The 17030-nt window shown below is 42.0% G+C and overlaps 1 protein-coding gene across 1 annotated transcript in view; it reads left to right on the top strand.

Moving 5' to 3' along the window:
- Positions 1-216: 216 nt before the first annotated feature.
- The window catches only part of FREM2 (FRAS1 related extracellular matrix 2), a 195051-nt gene continuing 178237 nt past the window's right edge, over positions 217-17030 (top strand). The window contains exons 1-2 of the mRNA XM_003934401.4: positions 217-5661; positions 11520-11609. Of these exons, the coding sequence (XP_003934450.4) occupies positions 438-5661; positions 11520-11609 (5314 nt within the window). The 5' untranslated portion in view covers positions 217-437. The remainder of the gene's footprint in view (positions 5662-11519; positions 11610-17030) is intronic.

The raw sequence follows: 17030 nt of genomic DNA, 5'->3' as shown, positions 1-17030 counted from the left end.
GCTTCTCCCCTCACTTCCTAGACAACCTGTTGCGCCTCTGTCTCCTCCCGTCCTCACAGCTTCCCCGCCTCGGCCTCTAAGAGCTGATTGGCAGGAATTACTACCCAACCCTCAGCTCCGCGCCTCCTCCCCCGACCAACGATTGGCCTCCTGGGAGGACTGGAGCAAAGGGGTGCGAGGGGAGGGATTTCCCTCAAAGCTCAGGGTCCGGGGACCTGGAAAGCAGAAGTGGAGGGATTCACTTCGCGCGACTGAGTCGCCCGCGGCGGAGCTGGACCGGCTGGGACGGGTTCGGCTCCTCCGCGGAAGCTCCAGCCCGGACCGCGCCTCGCAGCTTTGCCATCCTTCTGGCCCAGCCCCGGCCACAGGAGGACCCCGCAGGCAGCGCGCGGAGTTCCTGGCACTTCCCGGCGGTGTCCCTCGTTGTCTGCCCGGGGATGACTTCACATGCTCTCAGGCTGACCTGTCCGAGCATGAACACCCGGACCATGCACGCAGCCGGGACTGCTGCGTTATCCTCGCGCGCAACAGGCAACTCCACCAGCGTTCAACCAGGACCGCCGCCGCCTCGGCTACTGCTGCTGCTGTTGCTGCTTCTCCTGTCACTGGTAAGCCGCGTCCTGGCACAGCCCGCTGCCTTCGGCGGGGCGTTGCTGTCCCCCGGTCTCGCGGGGGCTGCAGGGGTCCCTGCTGAGGAGGCCATAGTGCTGGCGAACCGCGGACTCCGGGTGCCTTTCGGCCGTGAAGTCTGGCTGGATCCCCTGCGTGACCTGGTGTTGCAGGTGCAGCCCGGGGACCGCTGCGCGGTTTCGGTGCTAGACAACGACGCACTGGCCCAGCGACCCGGCCGCCTGAGTCCCAAGCGCTTCCCGTGCGACTTTGGCCCTGGCGAGGTGCGCTACTCGCACCTGGGCGCGCGCAGCCCGTCTCGGGACCGCGTCAGGCTGCAGCTGCGCTACGACGCGCCCGGAGGGGCGGTAGTGCTACCACTGGTGCTGGAGGTGGAGGTGGTCTTCACCCAGCTGGAGGTTGTGACTCGGAACTTGCCTCTGGTCGTGGAAGAACTGCTGGGGACCAGCAATGTCTTGGATGCGCGGAGCCTGGAGTTCGCCTACCAGCCCGAGACAGAGGAGTGCCGTGTGGGCATCCTGTCCGGCTTGGGCGCGCTGCCTCGCTATGGAGAGCTCCTCCACTACCCGCAGGTCCCTGGAGGAGCCAGAGAGGGAGGCGCCCTGGAGCCTCTCCTGATGGACTGCAAAGCTTTCCAGGAACTAGGGGTGCGCTACCGCCACACAGCAGCCAATCGCTCACCAAACAGGGACTGGATGCCCATGATGGTGGAGCTGCGTTCGCGAGGGGCTCCTGTGGGCAGCCCTGCTTTGAAACGCGAGCACTTCCAGGTGCTGGTGAGGATCCGAGGAGGGGCCGAGAACACTGCACCCAAGCCCAGTTTTGTGGCCATGATGATGATGGAGGTGGACCAGTTTGTACTGACAGCCCTGACCCCAGACATGCTGGCAGCCGAGGATGCCGAGTCTCCCCCGGATCTGTTGATCTTTAACCTCACCTCTCCATTCCAGCCTGGCCAGGGCTACTTGGTAAGCACCGATGATCGCAGCCTGCCCCTTTCCTCCTTCACCCAGAGGGATCTGCACCTCCTGAAGATTGCCTACCAGCCCCCCTCTGAAGACTCCGATCAGGAGCGTCTCTTTGAACTGGAATTGGAAGTAGTGGATCCAGAAGGAGCAGCTTCAGACCCTTTTGCCTTCATGGTAGTGGTGAAGCCCATGAACACAATGGCTCCGGTAGTCACCCGGAATACTGGGCTTATTCTCTATGAGGGTCAGTCTCGACCCCTCACAGGCCCTGCAGGCAGTGGTCCGCAAACCTTGGTCATCAGCGATGAGGATGACCTAGAAGCAGTGCGGCTGGAGGTGGTGGCTGGGCTCCGGCATGGTCACCTTGTCATTCTGGGTGCTTCCAGGGGCAGCTCTGCTCCCAAGAGCTTTACAGTGGCTGAGCTGGCAGCCGGCCAGGTGGTCTACCAGCATGATGACAGAGATGGCTCACTGAGCGATAACTTGGTGCTTCGCATGGTGGATGGAGGAGGCAGGCACCAGGTACAATTTCTGTTTCCCATCACCTTAGTGCCTGTGGATGACCAGCCACCTGTCCTCAATGCCAACACGGGGCTGACACTGGCAGAGGGTGAAACAGTGCCCATCCTGCCCCTTTCCCTGAGTGCAACTGACATAGATTCAGATGATTCTCTGCTCCTTTTTGTGCTGGAATCACCCTTCTTAACTACTGGGCATCTGCTTCTCCGCCAAACTCACCCTCCCCGTGAAGAACAGGAGCTTCTCAGGGGCCTTTGGAGGAAGCAGGGAGCATTTTATGAGCGAACAGTGACAGAGTGGCAGCAGCAGGACATAACAGAGGGCAGGCTGTTCTACAGACACTCTGGGCCCCATAGTCCTGGGCCAGTCACAGACCAGTTCACATTTAGAGTCCAGGATAACCATGACCCTCCTAATCAGTCTGGGCTACAGCGGTTTGTGATACGTATCCATCCTGTGGATCGCCTCCCTCCAGAGCTGGGCAGTGGCTGTCCCCTTCGTATGGTGGTACAGGAATCCCAGCTCACACCACTGAGGAAGAAGTGGCTGCGCTACACTGACCTAGACACAGATGACCGAGAACTATATTACACAGTGACTCAGCCCCCGACAGACACAGATGAAAACCACTCGCCAACCCCACTGGGTACCTTGGTCCTGACTGACAACCCCTCAGTCGTGGTGACCCATTTTACCCAAGCCCAGATCAACCATCATAAAATTGCTTACAGACCCCCGGGTCAAGAACTGGGTGTGGCTACTCGAGTGGCCCAGTTCCAGTTCCAGGTGGAAGACCGAGCTGGGAATATGGCTCCAGGCACCTTTACCCTTTACTTGCAGCCCGTGGACAACCAGCCACCTGAGATCCTCAACACCGGCTTCACTGTTCAGGGAAAGGGTCACCATATCCTGAGTGAGACAGAGTTGCATGTGAGTGATGTAGACACTGATGTCACCCATATCTCTTTCACTCTCACACAGGCACCCAAACATGGCCACATGAGAGTGTCTGGACAGATCCTGCATGTAGGGGGTCTCTTCCACTTGGAAGACATAAAACTGGGCCGAGTTTCCTATGCCCATAATGGAGACAAGTCCCTGACTGATAGCTGCTCCTTGGAAGTCAGCGACAGACATCATGTGGTGCCCATCACTCTCAGAGTGAATGTCCGGCCAGTGGACGATGAGGTGCCCGTACTGAGCCATCCTACTGGCACACTGGAGTCCTATCTAGATGTCTTAGAAAATGGGGCTACTGAAATCACTGCCAATGTTATTAAGGGGACCAGTGAGGAAACTGATGACTTGATGTTGACATTTCTCTTGGAAAATCCACCTTTGTATGGGGAAATCTTGGTCAGTGGCATTCCAGCAGAGCAGTTTACTCAAAGGGACATCTTAGAGGGCTCCGTTGTATATGCCCACACCAGTGGTGAGATAGGCCTTTTGCCTAAAGCGGATTCTTTTAACCTGAGTCTTTCAGATAGGTCTCAAGAATGGAGAATTGGTGGCAATACTATCCAAGGAGTTACTATATGGGTGACTATCTTGCCTGTTGATAGCCAGGCCCCAGAAATTTCTGTAGGTGAACAGTTTATGGTAATGGAAGGTGATAAAAGTGCTATAACATCATTGCATATAAGTGCTAAAGATACTGATTCCCTGAATGATGACATCTTGTGCACTATAGTTATTCAACCTACTTCAGGTTATGTCGAGAACATATCTCCAGCACCAGGCTCTGAGAAATCAAGAGCAGGGATTGCAATAAGTGCTTTCAATTTGAAAGATCTTAGGCAGGGCCACATAAACTACGTCCAGAGTGTCCATAAAGGGGTGGAACCTGTAGAGGACCGATTTATATTTCGTTGTTCTGATGGCATTAACTTTTCAGAGAGACAGTTCTTCCCCATTATAATCATTCCCACCAACGATGAACAGCCAGAGATGTTTATGAGAGAATTTATAGTGATGGAAGGCATGAGTCTGGTCATCGATACACCCATTCTCAATGCTGCTGATGCTGATGTTCCCCTGGATGATTTAACTTTCACTATTACCCAATTCCCCACTCATGGTCACATTATGAATCAGCTGATAAATGGCACAGTGTTGGTCGAAAGCTTCACCTTGGACCAGATCATAGAGAGTTCCAGCATTATTTATGAGCATGATGACTCTGAGACTCAGGAAGACAGTTTTGTGATTAAACTAACAGATGGGAAGCACGCTGTGGAAAAGATGGTCCTCATTATGGTTATCCCTGTTGATGATGAGACACCCAGAATGGCTATCAATAATGGACTAGAAATAGAAATTGGGGAAACCAAGATTATTAACAACAAAATATTAATGGCAACAGATTTAGATTCAGAAGATAAATCTTTGGTTTATATTATTCGTTATGGGCCAGGACATGGCTTATTACAGAGACGAAAACCTAGTGGTGCCTTTGAAAATATCACACTGGGCATGAATTTTACCCAGGATCAAGTAGACAGAAATTTAATTCAGTATGTCCATTTGGGGCAAGAGGGCATTCGGGACCTAATTAAATTTGATGTGACTGATGGAATAAATGCCCTCATAGATCGTTACTTTTATGTGTCCATCGGGAGCATTGACATTGTCTTCCCTGATGTCATAAGTAAGGGAGTGTCCTTGAAAGAAGGTGGCAAAGTCACTCTCACAACAGACCTACTAAGCACTAGTGACTTGAACAGTCCTGATGAAAACTTGGTTTTTACCATCACCAGGGCTCCTATGAGAGGTCACCTGGAGTGCACAGATCAGCCTGGAATGTCCATCACATCTTTCACTCAGCTGCAACTGGCTGGAAACAAAATCTACTACATCCACACAGCTGATGATGAAGTGAAGATGGACAGTTTTGAGTTTCAAGTCACTGATGGACGTAACCCTGTCTTTCGGACATTCCGTATCTCCATTAGTGATGTGGACAATAAAAAGCCAGTGATCACTATCCACAACCTGGTCGTCAGTGAAAGTGAAAACAAGCTGATTACTCCCTTTGAACTCACTGTGGAAGACAGAGATACTCCTGACAGGCTCCTGAAATTCACTATCACTCAGGTGCCTATTCATGGCCATCTCCTATTCAACAATACCAGACCTGTCATGGTTTTTACCAAGCAAGACTTGAATGAAAACTTAATCAGCTACAAACACGATGGTACTGAGTCAAGTGAAGATAGCTTCTCCTTCACAGTGACTGATGGCACCCATACAGACTTCTACGTTTTTCCCAATACCGTATTTGAAACAAGGAGACCCCAAGTGATGAAGATCCAGGTCTTAGCTGTTGACAACAGTGTCCCCCAAATCACAGTGAATAAGGGGGCCTCCACACTTCGCACTCTAGCCACTGGCCACTTGGGGTTCATGATCACCAGCAAAATATTGAAAGTGGAGGACAGAGACAGCCTACACGTTTCTCTGAGGTTTATTGTGACAGAGGCCCCTCAACATGGATATCTCCTCAACCTGGACAAAGGCAATCACAGTATCACTCAGTTTACCCAAGGTATGTTTCATGTTTCTTTCCTCGGTTATCAAAGGACATTCCAGGTCTCATTCCAGAGAATATGGCTTCACCGAAAGCCTTATAAATAGAGCATCAAATTAGAGACCTAGGGAAGGGAAGGGAACAAAGGGGATGGGGAGAACACAGGGACTCACTTCCCTGGGAGAACAGCTACCTTCTTGTCCTACTTCCCATAGCAATGACCTTCATTAGAGGGAGTACTGATGTATTTTGAAAATGGGAAGATATGCTGCTGAAGCAGGAGGCGGACTTTGGTGAATTGAAATTGAAGCAGGCTTTCCAATTCTGCTTCATTTGCCATACCCATCCTCTGAGCATCCTGTGTTGTATGTTGCAGGTGGTCCGTGAAGCATTTTGGCACCTTAATGAAAGATGTGCTTTCTAAATTCTGTTTAGTCACATTGCTGTCATTATCAATTACCATTCCAAAAAAGCCTTTAAACTTATGGTACTTTGATTAAATTTTAAGAGCATTGTTCTGACACAGTTATCGTTGTTAGGAACTTTGTAACTAATAGATTTGTTTATGATTAATTACTTTGTAGATTTTTAAATTTTTTAGTGATATTTTATGACTCAGGCAAATACCCGTCCAGAGATGTAAGCAGTAAACACCTACCTAGAGTAATAACAATGATGTGTACAGGGCGTGCTACTATGATATATATGAAACAAGAAAGTATACTTAAAGATGTAGAAAATGACAATATGTTCATCACCAAAACATATATCTAATTCATCATTAAGAACATGAATATATGTAAACAAGATTAATGGCAGAGGAGGGAAATTATTTTAGCATTGTGAACCTCCTCTCTGACCTGTTGCAAACACAGCAACAAAAAACAGTTGCCTCAGGCACCTGCATTCATTACACAACAGGGTTTTTCTTTTTTTTTTTTTTTTTTTTTCTGGGACAGAGTTTCGCTCTTGTTACCCAGGCTGGAGTGCAATGGCGCGGTCTCGGCTCACCGCAACCTCCACCTTCTGGGTTCAGGCAATTCTCCTGCCTCAGCCTCCTGAGTAGCTGGGATTACAGGCACGCGCCACCATGCCCAGCTAATTTTTTGTATTTTTAGTAGAGACGGGGTTTCACCTTGTTGACCAGGATGGTCTCGATCTCTTGACCTCGTGATTCACCCGCCTCAGCCTCCCAAAGTGCTGGGATTACAGGCTTGAGCCACCGCGCCCGGCCACAACAGGGTTTTTCTAACCTGAATTGCCTTTGTGGTGGACACAGTCTGAAGCAGAAAGGACAAGTGACCTATGCAGAGTTATTTAGTGAGGAAAGGGAGAAGCCCATTCACTAAGCTGGCTTGGGAGTCAGGGCTCTGTTTGGTAGAACATGCAACTTTCATTACAATGGGATTTGGGTTCCTTTCATGAAAATCTCACCATGTCAGAATGGAAACTAGATCTTTCCTATGTGGGATCTGTGGGCAAAGATGGAGCTTAACCCCAGGGCATCCCAATGGGGGTGTTCTTTTCCTGCAACTGTGTTATGGTCTTAGATAGCAAATGCTTTAATGAACAGGAATGTAGCAAAATGTAGTGTTAAAGTGAACTACTTCTCTGTTTTGGGTGCTGACAAATAGCGCCACACTCCAACCTCCTGATTCTTGGCTAAGAGCCTGACGGTATCCCAGGGCCTGCAGGGACAGGAAAGCCTCGAAGTGCCAAGTGTCATGCTAGACTAGTAGGAAACTTACATGCAGGCTTTCTGAGGCTGGCGGTGCCATGCCGTCTTATGCTGGTTTATTTTCATGGAAAGGAAAGAGAATGAAAGGAATATATTAGATGATAGAAAATAGTCCTTCAAATTACTCCTCTGACCTGAAAAAGAAATCTGATTTTAGAGATTTTTAAAAAGGACTATTTTGATGAAGACAGGCAAATTACTTAATTTAAGTTCTGCGGACCAAGTTCAACAGCTCGAAATACTAGAATATTATTTCTGAAGTTGTGAACTCTGAACATTATTCTGTTTCTTTATAGGCAGTTGTCCAGTCTCTTACTGACTTTGAGGCACCATGGTTAATTTTTAACATCTTTATAAATGTAAAGAAGTTATGCTTATTATGTGTTGTGACTTTTTAAGAATTACCTTTTTTCACATTCTAATACAAACCAAAATATTGACTAGGGAAGCTGTTGGTATTTAATCACACAGCACTCATTCGAACAAGTCAAGGCTGGAGTTTGAGTCATAGCTGTTATTTATGGAGATTAGGTGAGTGGTTTAAAAAACGGAGAAAGCGCCATCAGAAAGCTTCTATGGCTCTTCTTCCAGGAGGAGGAATGAAATCAGTGCTTACAGTGCAGTCCTTCTTTTATTTGTTTTTGTTTTTACTTTGTCATAGAAGGATAAGGTAAACTTACATTTTGATGCATTTTCAATGCACCAGAATTAGGTCAATTTAGCACAGGTGGCCAGAGAAGGTCATTCCTAAATTGATTGACTAAGTGGTTCCTAGGAGAAAAAAATTAATTCCTTTCAAAAACTTACCAAATTGATGAAAAGTTAACAATGTATAATTAGGTAAATTATGGATATTATTTATTTATTCCAAACTTCACCTCTTTGCCAAGTTGCCCCTGCTACCCGCAACCCAGACCTAAATCGTATGTCTCAAGTATACTTAGTTTTTTCTTCCCTACAATTAGTATATAATAACATATTCTGTGGGTTAATTAATAAATCAGTTTAAGGAGAGCAGAAATGTCCTCAAACAGTTTGAACCAGATATGGTTGCCTGGCATGTTAATGAACTGAGATTTAAAAACAAGCAAACAATCTCATGGAATGATTTTGTAGATAAACTAAAATGAATTTAACGTATGTTTAACAACTAGAAGAAAATCTAGATAATTCTTAGATGTTTGCTTAAAAGAAAGATAACATTTTGGCTATTAGATTATCATTCTACTACTCATGTGTCTTAAGAAAGCTAGACAATGTATATATTTATACTATGTTTATGTTATATGTAGAGGTACCTTTAGAATACCAGTATTATGATGAAAGTACTTACTTTTTTGAACCGTGAATTATTAATAAATTATGTGAAAAATTTAAAGGTTTTAGTATGTTCCAACTAATCAATAACACATGCCCTAACTTGGAGAGAAAATTGGGTATGTGAGTGCCATATAGTTTCATTTATGTTCTCTTTATCTTAAAAAAAAAAAGTTCTTAAAATTCGGTTTTGAAGTGAGGATTTATTTCAATGAAACTATCCCTTAACAATTATATTTTTGCTTAACAAAACATTGCTACAGACGCTAGGCGTGCTAAACAGTTCCTTTTCTCCTGGTAGAGCCTTTAGATTTTTTAATACAATTTGGAGGGGTGGGGACATTGAAAGAGGGTCTTCCCCCACATGGTCAGAGGTCATGGTTCTTATGGTAAAGATGTGTAGTCAGCAGAGTTTACTGCATGTTTTTACTGATAAAGGGAAAGTTATAAAATTAAGAATGGTAAGAGTCAACAGGCAAAGAGTTGTGCAGGGGCTTCAGTCTTTACCCTGGCAGAAACATCCTTCATGCAAAAGTAGATATGCAAGGGTGATCTAATCCACTGGGAAACATAACCATACAGAACGATAAAAGTGAAACTAGGCAGCAAGGGTGGGAAGTTGCAGTACAGTTAGAAATGAGGGGCCCGGCCCAGTGGCTCACACCTGTAATCTTAGAGCACTTTGGGAAACAGAGGTGGGAAGACTACTAAGGCCAGCCTGGGCAACATAGTGAGACCCCATCTCTATATTAAATATTCTGTTTTTAAAAAAGAACTTAAGTATTAAGGGAGAATCAAACATCTTAGGCATGTTTTAACTCCAAATACCTCTATTAGCAGGAAGGTACCATTAAGTGTAAAATCAGATTTTCCCTTCTGCAAGTGTTCTCTTTTGAAACTTCATGAGCCAGGATAGAGCACACATTTTACATCTATAAAGTGGAGCTACAGAAATTTATGAGGTCATTGGTCCATCCTAATACCTTGCCTCACTTGAGATTAACATTTCGTAAAGCCATTGTCTTCTATATAAGCCTCTGAATTTCATAGCATGAACTTAGTAGAGATTTTAGGAGATGGAAAAACCATGGAATACACATTAGACAGGTAAATATTATCTATCATTGTCATAGCTATTTTTAGCCATGATCTTGACTTTATGTATTCTTAGAAACTCGCTGATTGGACCAGATGCAATTAATGATCTATAAATATCACAGGACAAAATTTTATATATATATAAAATTTTCCAAGACTCCATCTTGGAGAAAAAATTATATATATATTTTATATATATTTATATTTATATATATTTTATATATATTTATATATATTTGTATATATATTTATATAATATATATTATATATATTTATATATAATATACTATATATATTTATATATAATATATAATATATATTTTATATATATAATATATATATGTATATGTATATCTGTCACCCAAGCTGGATTGTAGTGGCGCAATCTCAGCTCACTGCAACCTCTACCTGTGAGGTTCAAGTGGTTCTCCTTTCTCAGCTTCCTGAGTAGCTGGGCCTATTGGCATGCCCCACCATGCCTGGCTAATTTTTGTATTTTTAGGAGAGACAGGGTTTCACTATGTTGGCCAGGCTGGTCTTGACCTCCTGACCTCGTGATCCACCCAGCTCAGCCTCCCAAAGTTCTGGGATTGCAGCTGTGAGCCACCAAGCCCAGGGATAGATTATATATATATATAAATGTATTTTTTTTATGTGGTATATATGACATCATTAAGGAAAGGAACTGGTAAGATGGATGCCTAAGTTTTAAAAATCATGTCTTAGTAATGAAAACTAATGTATGTATGTTAATTTGATAGAGTAGAAAACAACATAAGAAACATTTCTGAGATGATACAACTTTTTGCTAGAAATAAAGCTTCCCACTTTTTTTTTTTTTTTTGAGACAGGGTCTTACTCTTTCACCCAGACTGGAGTGCAGTGGTGCAACCTCAGCTCACTGCAACCTCTGCCTCCCAGGTTCAAGTGATTCTCCGGCCTCAACCTTCCAAGTAGCTGAGATTACAGGCACACACCACTACCACATGGCTAATTTTTGTCAGAGACAGCATTTCACCATATTGGCCAGGCTAGTCTTGAACTCCTGACCTCATATGATCCAGCTGCCTTAGCCTACCAAAGTGCTGGGATGACAGGCATGAGCCACTGTGTCCGGCCGGCTTCCACTTGTATTAGATGTGTTTCTTTGTTTGTTTTTTCTCAACAGGGAGTCATCAGTTATTTCACTGTGTGCGATTTTTTGAAAATATCACCTTCATTTTTTTCTCTCGAACTTTGGAGACCAAAAAATAGCCTGCAACACTACAAAAAGTAAGAAAAATTAGCCAGTGTCGAGAAGCAAAGCCTCTGTCCTCTGCAAGCCAGTTCCTTACAGGGAGGCAAAGGGTGTGATTTCAAGAGTGCCAGGAAATCTGCCATGCCTCAAAATATCTTCCTTTCCACCTGTCATGGTGCCTGGCATTCCATATTTAGATAGTCATTCCTTTGGTGCATGAACATGCAAATACCACTGGGAGGGGCAACACCTTGCTATTATTATAAACTCTTGTACTCTATTTATCTGTGTAAGGGATCAGGTTTCCATGGGACAGCTGAAATCTAGGGGCTTAGAGATCTGAGAAATAAGATAGCACTGTTTCTCTTAGGAGGGAAAAGGAATTTAAACATGTTTATAGGAAAACCAGTAGCCAATAATATTTACCATAATTAGTCATCAGTTTTACTCTGTTAATTAATCATCTTGTTTTCGGTTATTTTCTAGCTGACATTGATGACATGAAAATATGCTATGTCTTAAGAGGAGGGGCTGATGCCACAAGTGATATGTTCTATTTTGCAGTTGAAGATGGTGGTAAGTATTTCACTCTCCTAGTAATGACAGCAAGGAGAGAGACTTTTCTTGGTCACTCTTTGATGATGTTATTACAAGAAGTCTTTATTAAGTAATATGATCACCTGAATTTAACCTGGTATTTGCTGTAGACAATTTTACAGTCTCACTATGACACAACCCTCTTATGTAAAGTCTAAAGATAAAAGTTCTAGTTATATTACTTTTGTTTTATTATTTGTAAAGCACTAAAGAGAGAGATCGTTATAAATAGGATCTCCATGTCTAGTTGTTCAGATTACTCCATGCATGAGGTTGCCTACTTGAGTCAGTAAGAGGATGTCGGAATTCAGCTGCTGTTCCACTCATAGCCACATGCTCATTGAGGTATAGCTGCCCAAAGGAGCTGCATTTTCCTAATTCACTCGTGGGTGCTGTGTGAACTCATACTGATGGATAATGTGTTGCATTCACCGAGAAATCAGTAGTAAATTAATGTCTGTTTTATCTCACCAATCTCAGAATTTCTAATGATTTTCTTGTTTGGGGGATTTTTGTGACCTAGTCCGGCTAAAAGTTTTTCCTGGTTAAGTGCAAAGAATACTTTAGAGTATAGGATATGACTTCTAAGCTAAGTCTCCTGGGCAATATTATGCTCTTACTCCCGCAGAACTGCCTGCCACTTACACTCCCTTCAGGTTCGGATCTCTTGTCTTTCTAACTCTGTGGATGAGGAGAAAAACCGGTCACTGTCAGATTATTCATAAAGATGATTTTGTTCTTGCCTGTTTTCATGGGAAGCAAAAGAACCTCCCCAAGTACACGTGTCGTGTGAACAGGGCACCTAAACTGAGGGTATATGTGAAGGGAAGAAAGAGGGAGGAGAGAAATAATTCATACGCTATTATCTGTTTCCTTACGATGCTTTTTAAAAATGGCACACTATTATGTCGTCTATCTAAAAAAGACTCCATCCTTACCCTCCATGTTTTTTGAAGCATTACGTGGTGTTTGTTTAAAATATTACTGGACACAACATGATCGTAGTTCTGAAAAAGGACAATTGTTGAGTGTGTGCCAGAGAGGCAAAAAAATGTGTTAACTTGGGTTTAACTGTTTGATTCCTACTGTAAATCAGAGTCAATCATGTGAATGCCTTTACTTTTTGAGTAACCAAATCATAGTTTAGTGTTCTATGCATTGATAAAAGGAATCCTAGCATAAAACTAAGCTCTAAAAAGGAAATCAACTCATAAAAAAAAATCTTGAATCTTGCAGCTTGAATCTTGCTGCTCAAATGAGTAATTCTATTGTAAATAAACTTTAGAGTGAGATCCTGAAACAATCCAAATGTGTGTAACATACCTAAAAATTTAAGGACAAAATTATTGGTTTAGGACACCATGTTTATCTCAGAATGACTGAATAAACCTCAATAGCAAAGTGTGACTTTCTGTAAAATTACAAACAAAAGTTTGAAGTTCATTGTCTATAATTACTCTAAAGTATTATAGTCTATACTTTTTAATAAAATATTTTGCTTTTTTGCTCATAAAATATTTTCCATTTTCGCTCAAAAATGGTAGCATTTACTTTAAAATTGTGGTCTCTATTCCAATTTTGGAAAACATTCTATAGTATCATATTTTAAAGTATGAAGTGAAGAATGACTAGCTGAAGATGCTGGGTTTATGTTTATATTTGCTGAAAGTGTGGCAAGGCCTCTAAAGATTGTCTTTATGGAAGTAGAAACATACTCATCTTAGGAGCCTTTTTAGAGAGAGAGTTTCATGTGAGAGATAAAAATTTCAGATTTTCTTTTTTACCCTCTTTCTCTTTACCAGCAGAGCATTACCTATGGTGCTCAGGCAGATTTTGGCAAGCTGTTGAACAGAATTTACCTTAATTCCCCTGATACAAGAAAACTACCCTTTGACAGAATAAACACAGAGACCTGAAAGATTAAAAATTTACATTTGTATCTCTAAATTGTTTTAACGTGATTCTTAATTTTTTAAGGATTTTTGTATTCCCTTATAAATGTTTTAATGTTTGAATGAGAAGTGCAATACTGTTTAAACTTAATTAGCTGTAGTAATCTATTGTCATCTACTCTATACAGTGATAGTAGGCATTTTTATAAGTCATCCCAATTAAATATGAAATGCATGAGCATTTCACCCCTGGGAAGCAAGTCAAGGCACAGTGGTATAAAATTGAGAACTCCCTGTCTCCAGTTTGCTTTCCAATCTGATAAATTCACCTTGTTCAAATCAACGTGATTGGTTTTACGACAGTAACTGTCTAAGGAAATTAGTGGGGCAAACATAATCCTTGAATAACCTTAAAAATAAAACATAATTCAATTTAAGGGATTTAGAATAGGAAAAGAGATTGAGAAGAACAGAAGCCTCAGACCTCTTGTTTCAGATTTAATTGTGTTACCATGGGAATCTAGCTGGCCACAGGATTATTCTGTTATCATATGGCAATGGATTAGTGACCATCCATTACTAAAGTGACTAGGCTTGGGACAGAGTTACTACTTTTGAAGTTTTGGAGTGCTTGGGGACTTTTACCAAATAACAGAATTAAAGAGAGCACTATCTGAGTAATAGATAACATCAGGGTCTTGACCTCAGGGGAAGTCTACCGTATTTGGGCTTAATACATGTTGGTTGATACAGCACTTGTCCACAACATGCACAGATGCTTATATCTTAGGGTTTTTTCAATTAGATTTTAAACTTTCAATGTTATTTATTGTTACTTATGTGATTTTTGCCTTCATAACATCCCTGTGAGCAATATAAACAACAACAACAAAAGTATGATTTCTATTTGGCAGATGAGGAAACTGAGTCACCAAAATAAGTAACTGTCCTCCTTCAAGCTGTGCGACTGGGCAGCTAGAGGCTGCTTTCAATCCCAAATTCTTTCCTCAAACAACAGTAAACAATAACTTCCATGCTTATTCAGATAGGCATAAGAGGGAGGAGTTCTTGAACTTCTCTGGGTTCTCCAGACCAACTTTCTAGGAATGTTTAATAGATGAGAGTGAAGTCAGAGTAGGATCTGCTTTTCTGAGAGACAAAAAACTTTGCGTTTTCTAAAGCATGGATTTTTATTTTAAAATACTTTAAAAGTTGTAGTGCCTTAAACTTTGTAGTACTCTTTCTTGGTATCATAGTGTAATTCTTTTTTAAAAAACACTTTTGGCCGGGCACAGTGGCTCACGCCTGTAATCCCAGCACTTTGGAAGGCCAAAGCAGGCGGATCACAAGGTCAAGAGATCGAGACCATCCTGGCCAACATGGTGAAACCCCGTCTCTACTAAAAATACAAAAAAATTAGCTGGGCATGGTGGTGAGTGCCTGTAGTCCCAGCTACTTGGTAGGCTGAGGCAGGAGAATTGCTTGAACCCAGGAGGCAGAGGTTGCAGTGAGCCGAGGTCACGCCATTGCACTCCAGCCTGGTGCCTGGTGACAGAGTAAGACTGTGTCTTAAAAATAAATAAACAAAATAAAAAGTAAAAATAAAAAACACTTTTGTTTTAGGTTCAGAGGTACATATGCAAGTTTGTTATATAGGTAAAGTCATTTCAAGGGGGCTTGTACAGATTATTTGTGACCCAAGTACTAAGCCTAGTACCCAATAGTTATTTTTGTTTTGTAATTCTTAAAGTATTTTATAATGCAATATGTTTATTGGACTATTAGTAAACAGCAAGAAAATGTGATGTGAGAATAGGGCACTCGAGCAGGTATTCTGGGCCAGTCAACATATGTGAATGCATCATTACAAAGTATAAGGTCAAGTTCTGAAGTTCGGGAACATATTCCCACTGTCTGTGGCTTCATCTAATGAGCTCATATATGTATGTAGCAATTTCCTATGGATTTAGCTAAATTGTCTTTCATTTCTTTTTGTTTTCATGCTTTATATCTTCATGAAGGTAACTTATAATAATACAGACCTGGGAAATACATCTTCCTTTGTTGATTGCCTCTTTGAATTCTAATTCCAGATCTATCTAGTACCCTGGAATTTTGTTGGGGGGAAAGAAAACATATATTCTTTTATTTTTTGGGTAGTCAACCATTTTTATCTGATTCCTTCTCAGTGTTCAACTCTCTGTAATTTTCCTATAAGGTCTAACATGAAAGTGCTTTGTGGAGCCCTTCTAGCTCTTTATTATGATGTGAAAGCTGGTCTCACGTAACTATTCCAGGTATGCCCTACCCTTAGCTCTAATGACTGTTAATCACTCTTCATCACCAGACTCAAATATCATTTCCTCTCCAAAGCTGCTCCCAACATCACAGTGACAAAGTTAGTCTCACTCTGTTATATGCTTTTCTTCCTAACTTTATTTACAGTAAAAATTCATATTATCATTATTTACTAATGCAAAAACCTTCATTAGTAAGGAAGAAACTTCTTCATATAAAAAAAGTTATCATTAATCTTTGTACCTCAGTGCCTACCCAAGGTTGAGCACAAGATAAATACTTACCGAATATTAAAATGAATAAACAGGAGAAAAACAGTTGCTCTCTTTTGACACAAAAATCAATTAAATAGTATGATAAGAGAAACGCCTATAAACAATTCCCAGTAGACCCTTTGCATTCCTTTAGATATAGGAATTGCCCTATCCTAGCATTAATTTAAATCCCTATGGCACCAAGAAAGTTTTTTAGTAAAGCTTTCACCTTTTTAAACACATGAAATTAACTAAATCAACTGCTGTGAAAATTCCTTTGAAATCTTCAGGGAAATGTACTTAAGATTGAAGTATTAACCACCAGTTCAGAGCTCATATTATTCTTAAAGAAGCCTTTTCAGAAAAGAAAACTTACAAGTTTATTATTAAAAAATTATACAATTTAAAATCTAAAAGGAAATAGACATTTTCTGTAAGTCGCTGAAATTGAATTCTGTAAGCTAGCAGCACCACTGGGTATTTTCAGTTACCCCAGTATTTTCTTGTGTGGTATGAGATAACATTAGGACAGGTGGAAAAGTAGAAGACAATATTAGCAAAAAGTATCACTAGCTTTCATTTAAAAATCCTTGTGTAAACTTTCAATTTTTTTGTTTTAAGTCTCAAAGCCTCAGCATCAGAGCCAGCTTGTTTCTTGACGGACTTCAAAAAAAGTTAGAATACGTGATAACCTGGCTGGATATATTGAGTAGGAGGAGTCTTACATTTTTATTCAATAAGAAAACCACCTTGCTGCTTCCTTATTTGAACCCTCTCATATGACATAGTCATGCAGTCTAAGTGAGTTCCGCCTGCTGGGTTTGGCATTGAAACTGGGGCAGCAGACATAATATCTGCATTGGCCATCATAGTGTTATCTAGGCCACAGCTAGATCTTTAATTATGTCTTTAATTATGCATTTTGGTGCCCAATTCTCCATCCCCCAAGATCCTTG

Source organism: Saimiri boliviensis, chromosome 16 (genome assembly GCF_048565385.1).
Source record: "Saimiri boliviensis isolate mSaiBol1 chromosome 16, mSaiBol1.pri, whole genome shotgun sequence".
Classification (NCBI taxonomy): domain Eukaryota; kingdom Metazoa; phylum Chordata; class Mammalia; order Primates; family Cebidae; genus Saimiri; species Saimiri boliviensis.
Note: the sequence above shows the minus strand (reverse complement) of the source record. Positions and strands in the feature narration are given on the sequence as shown.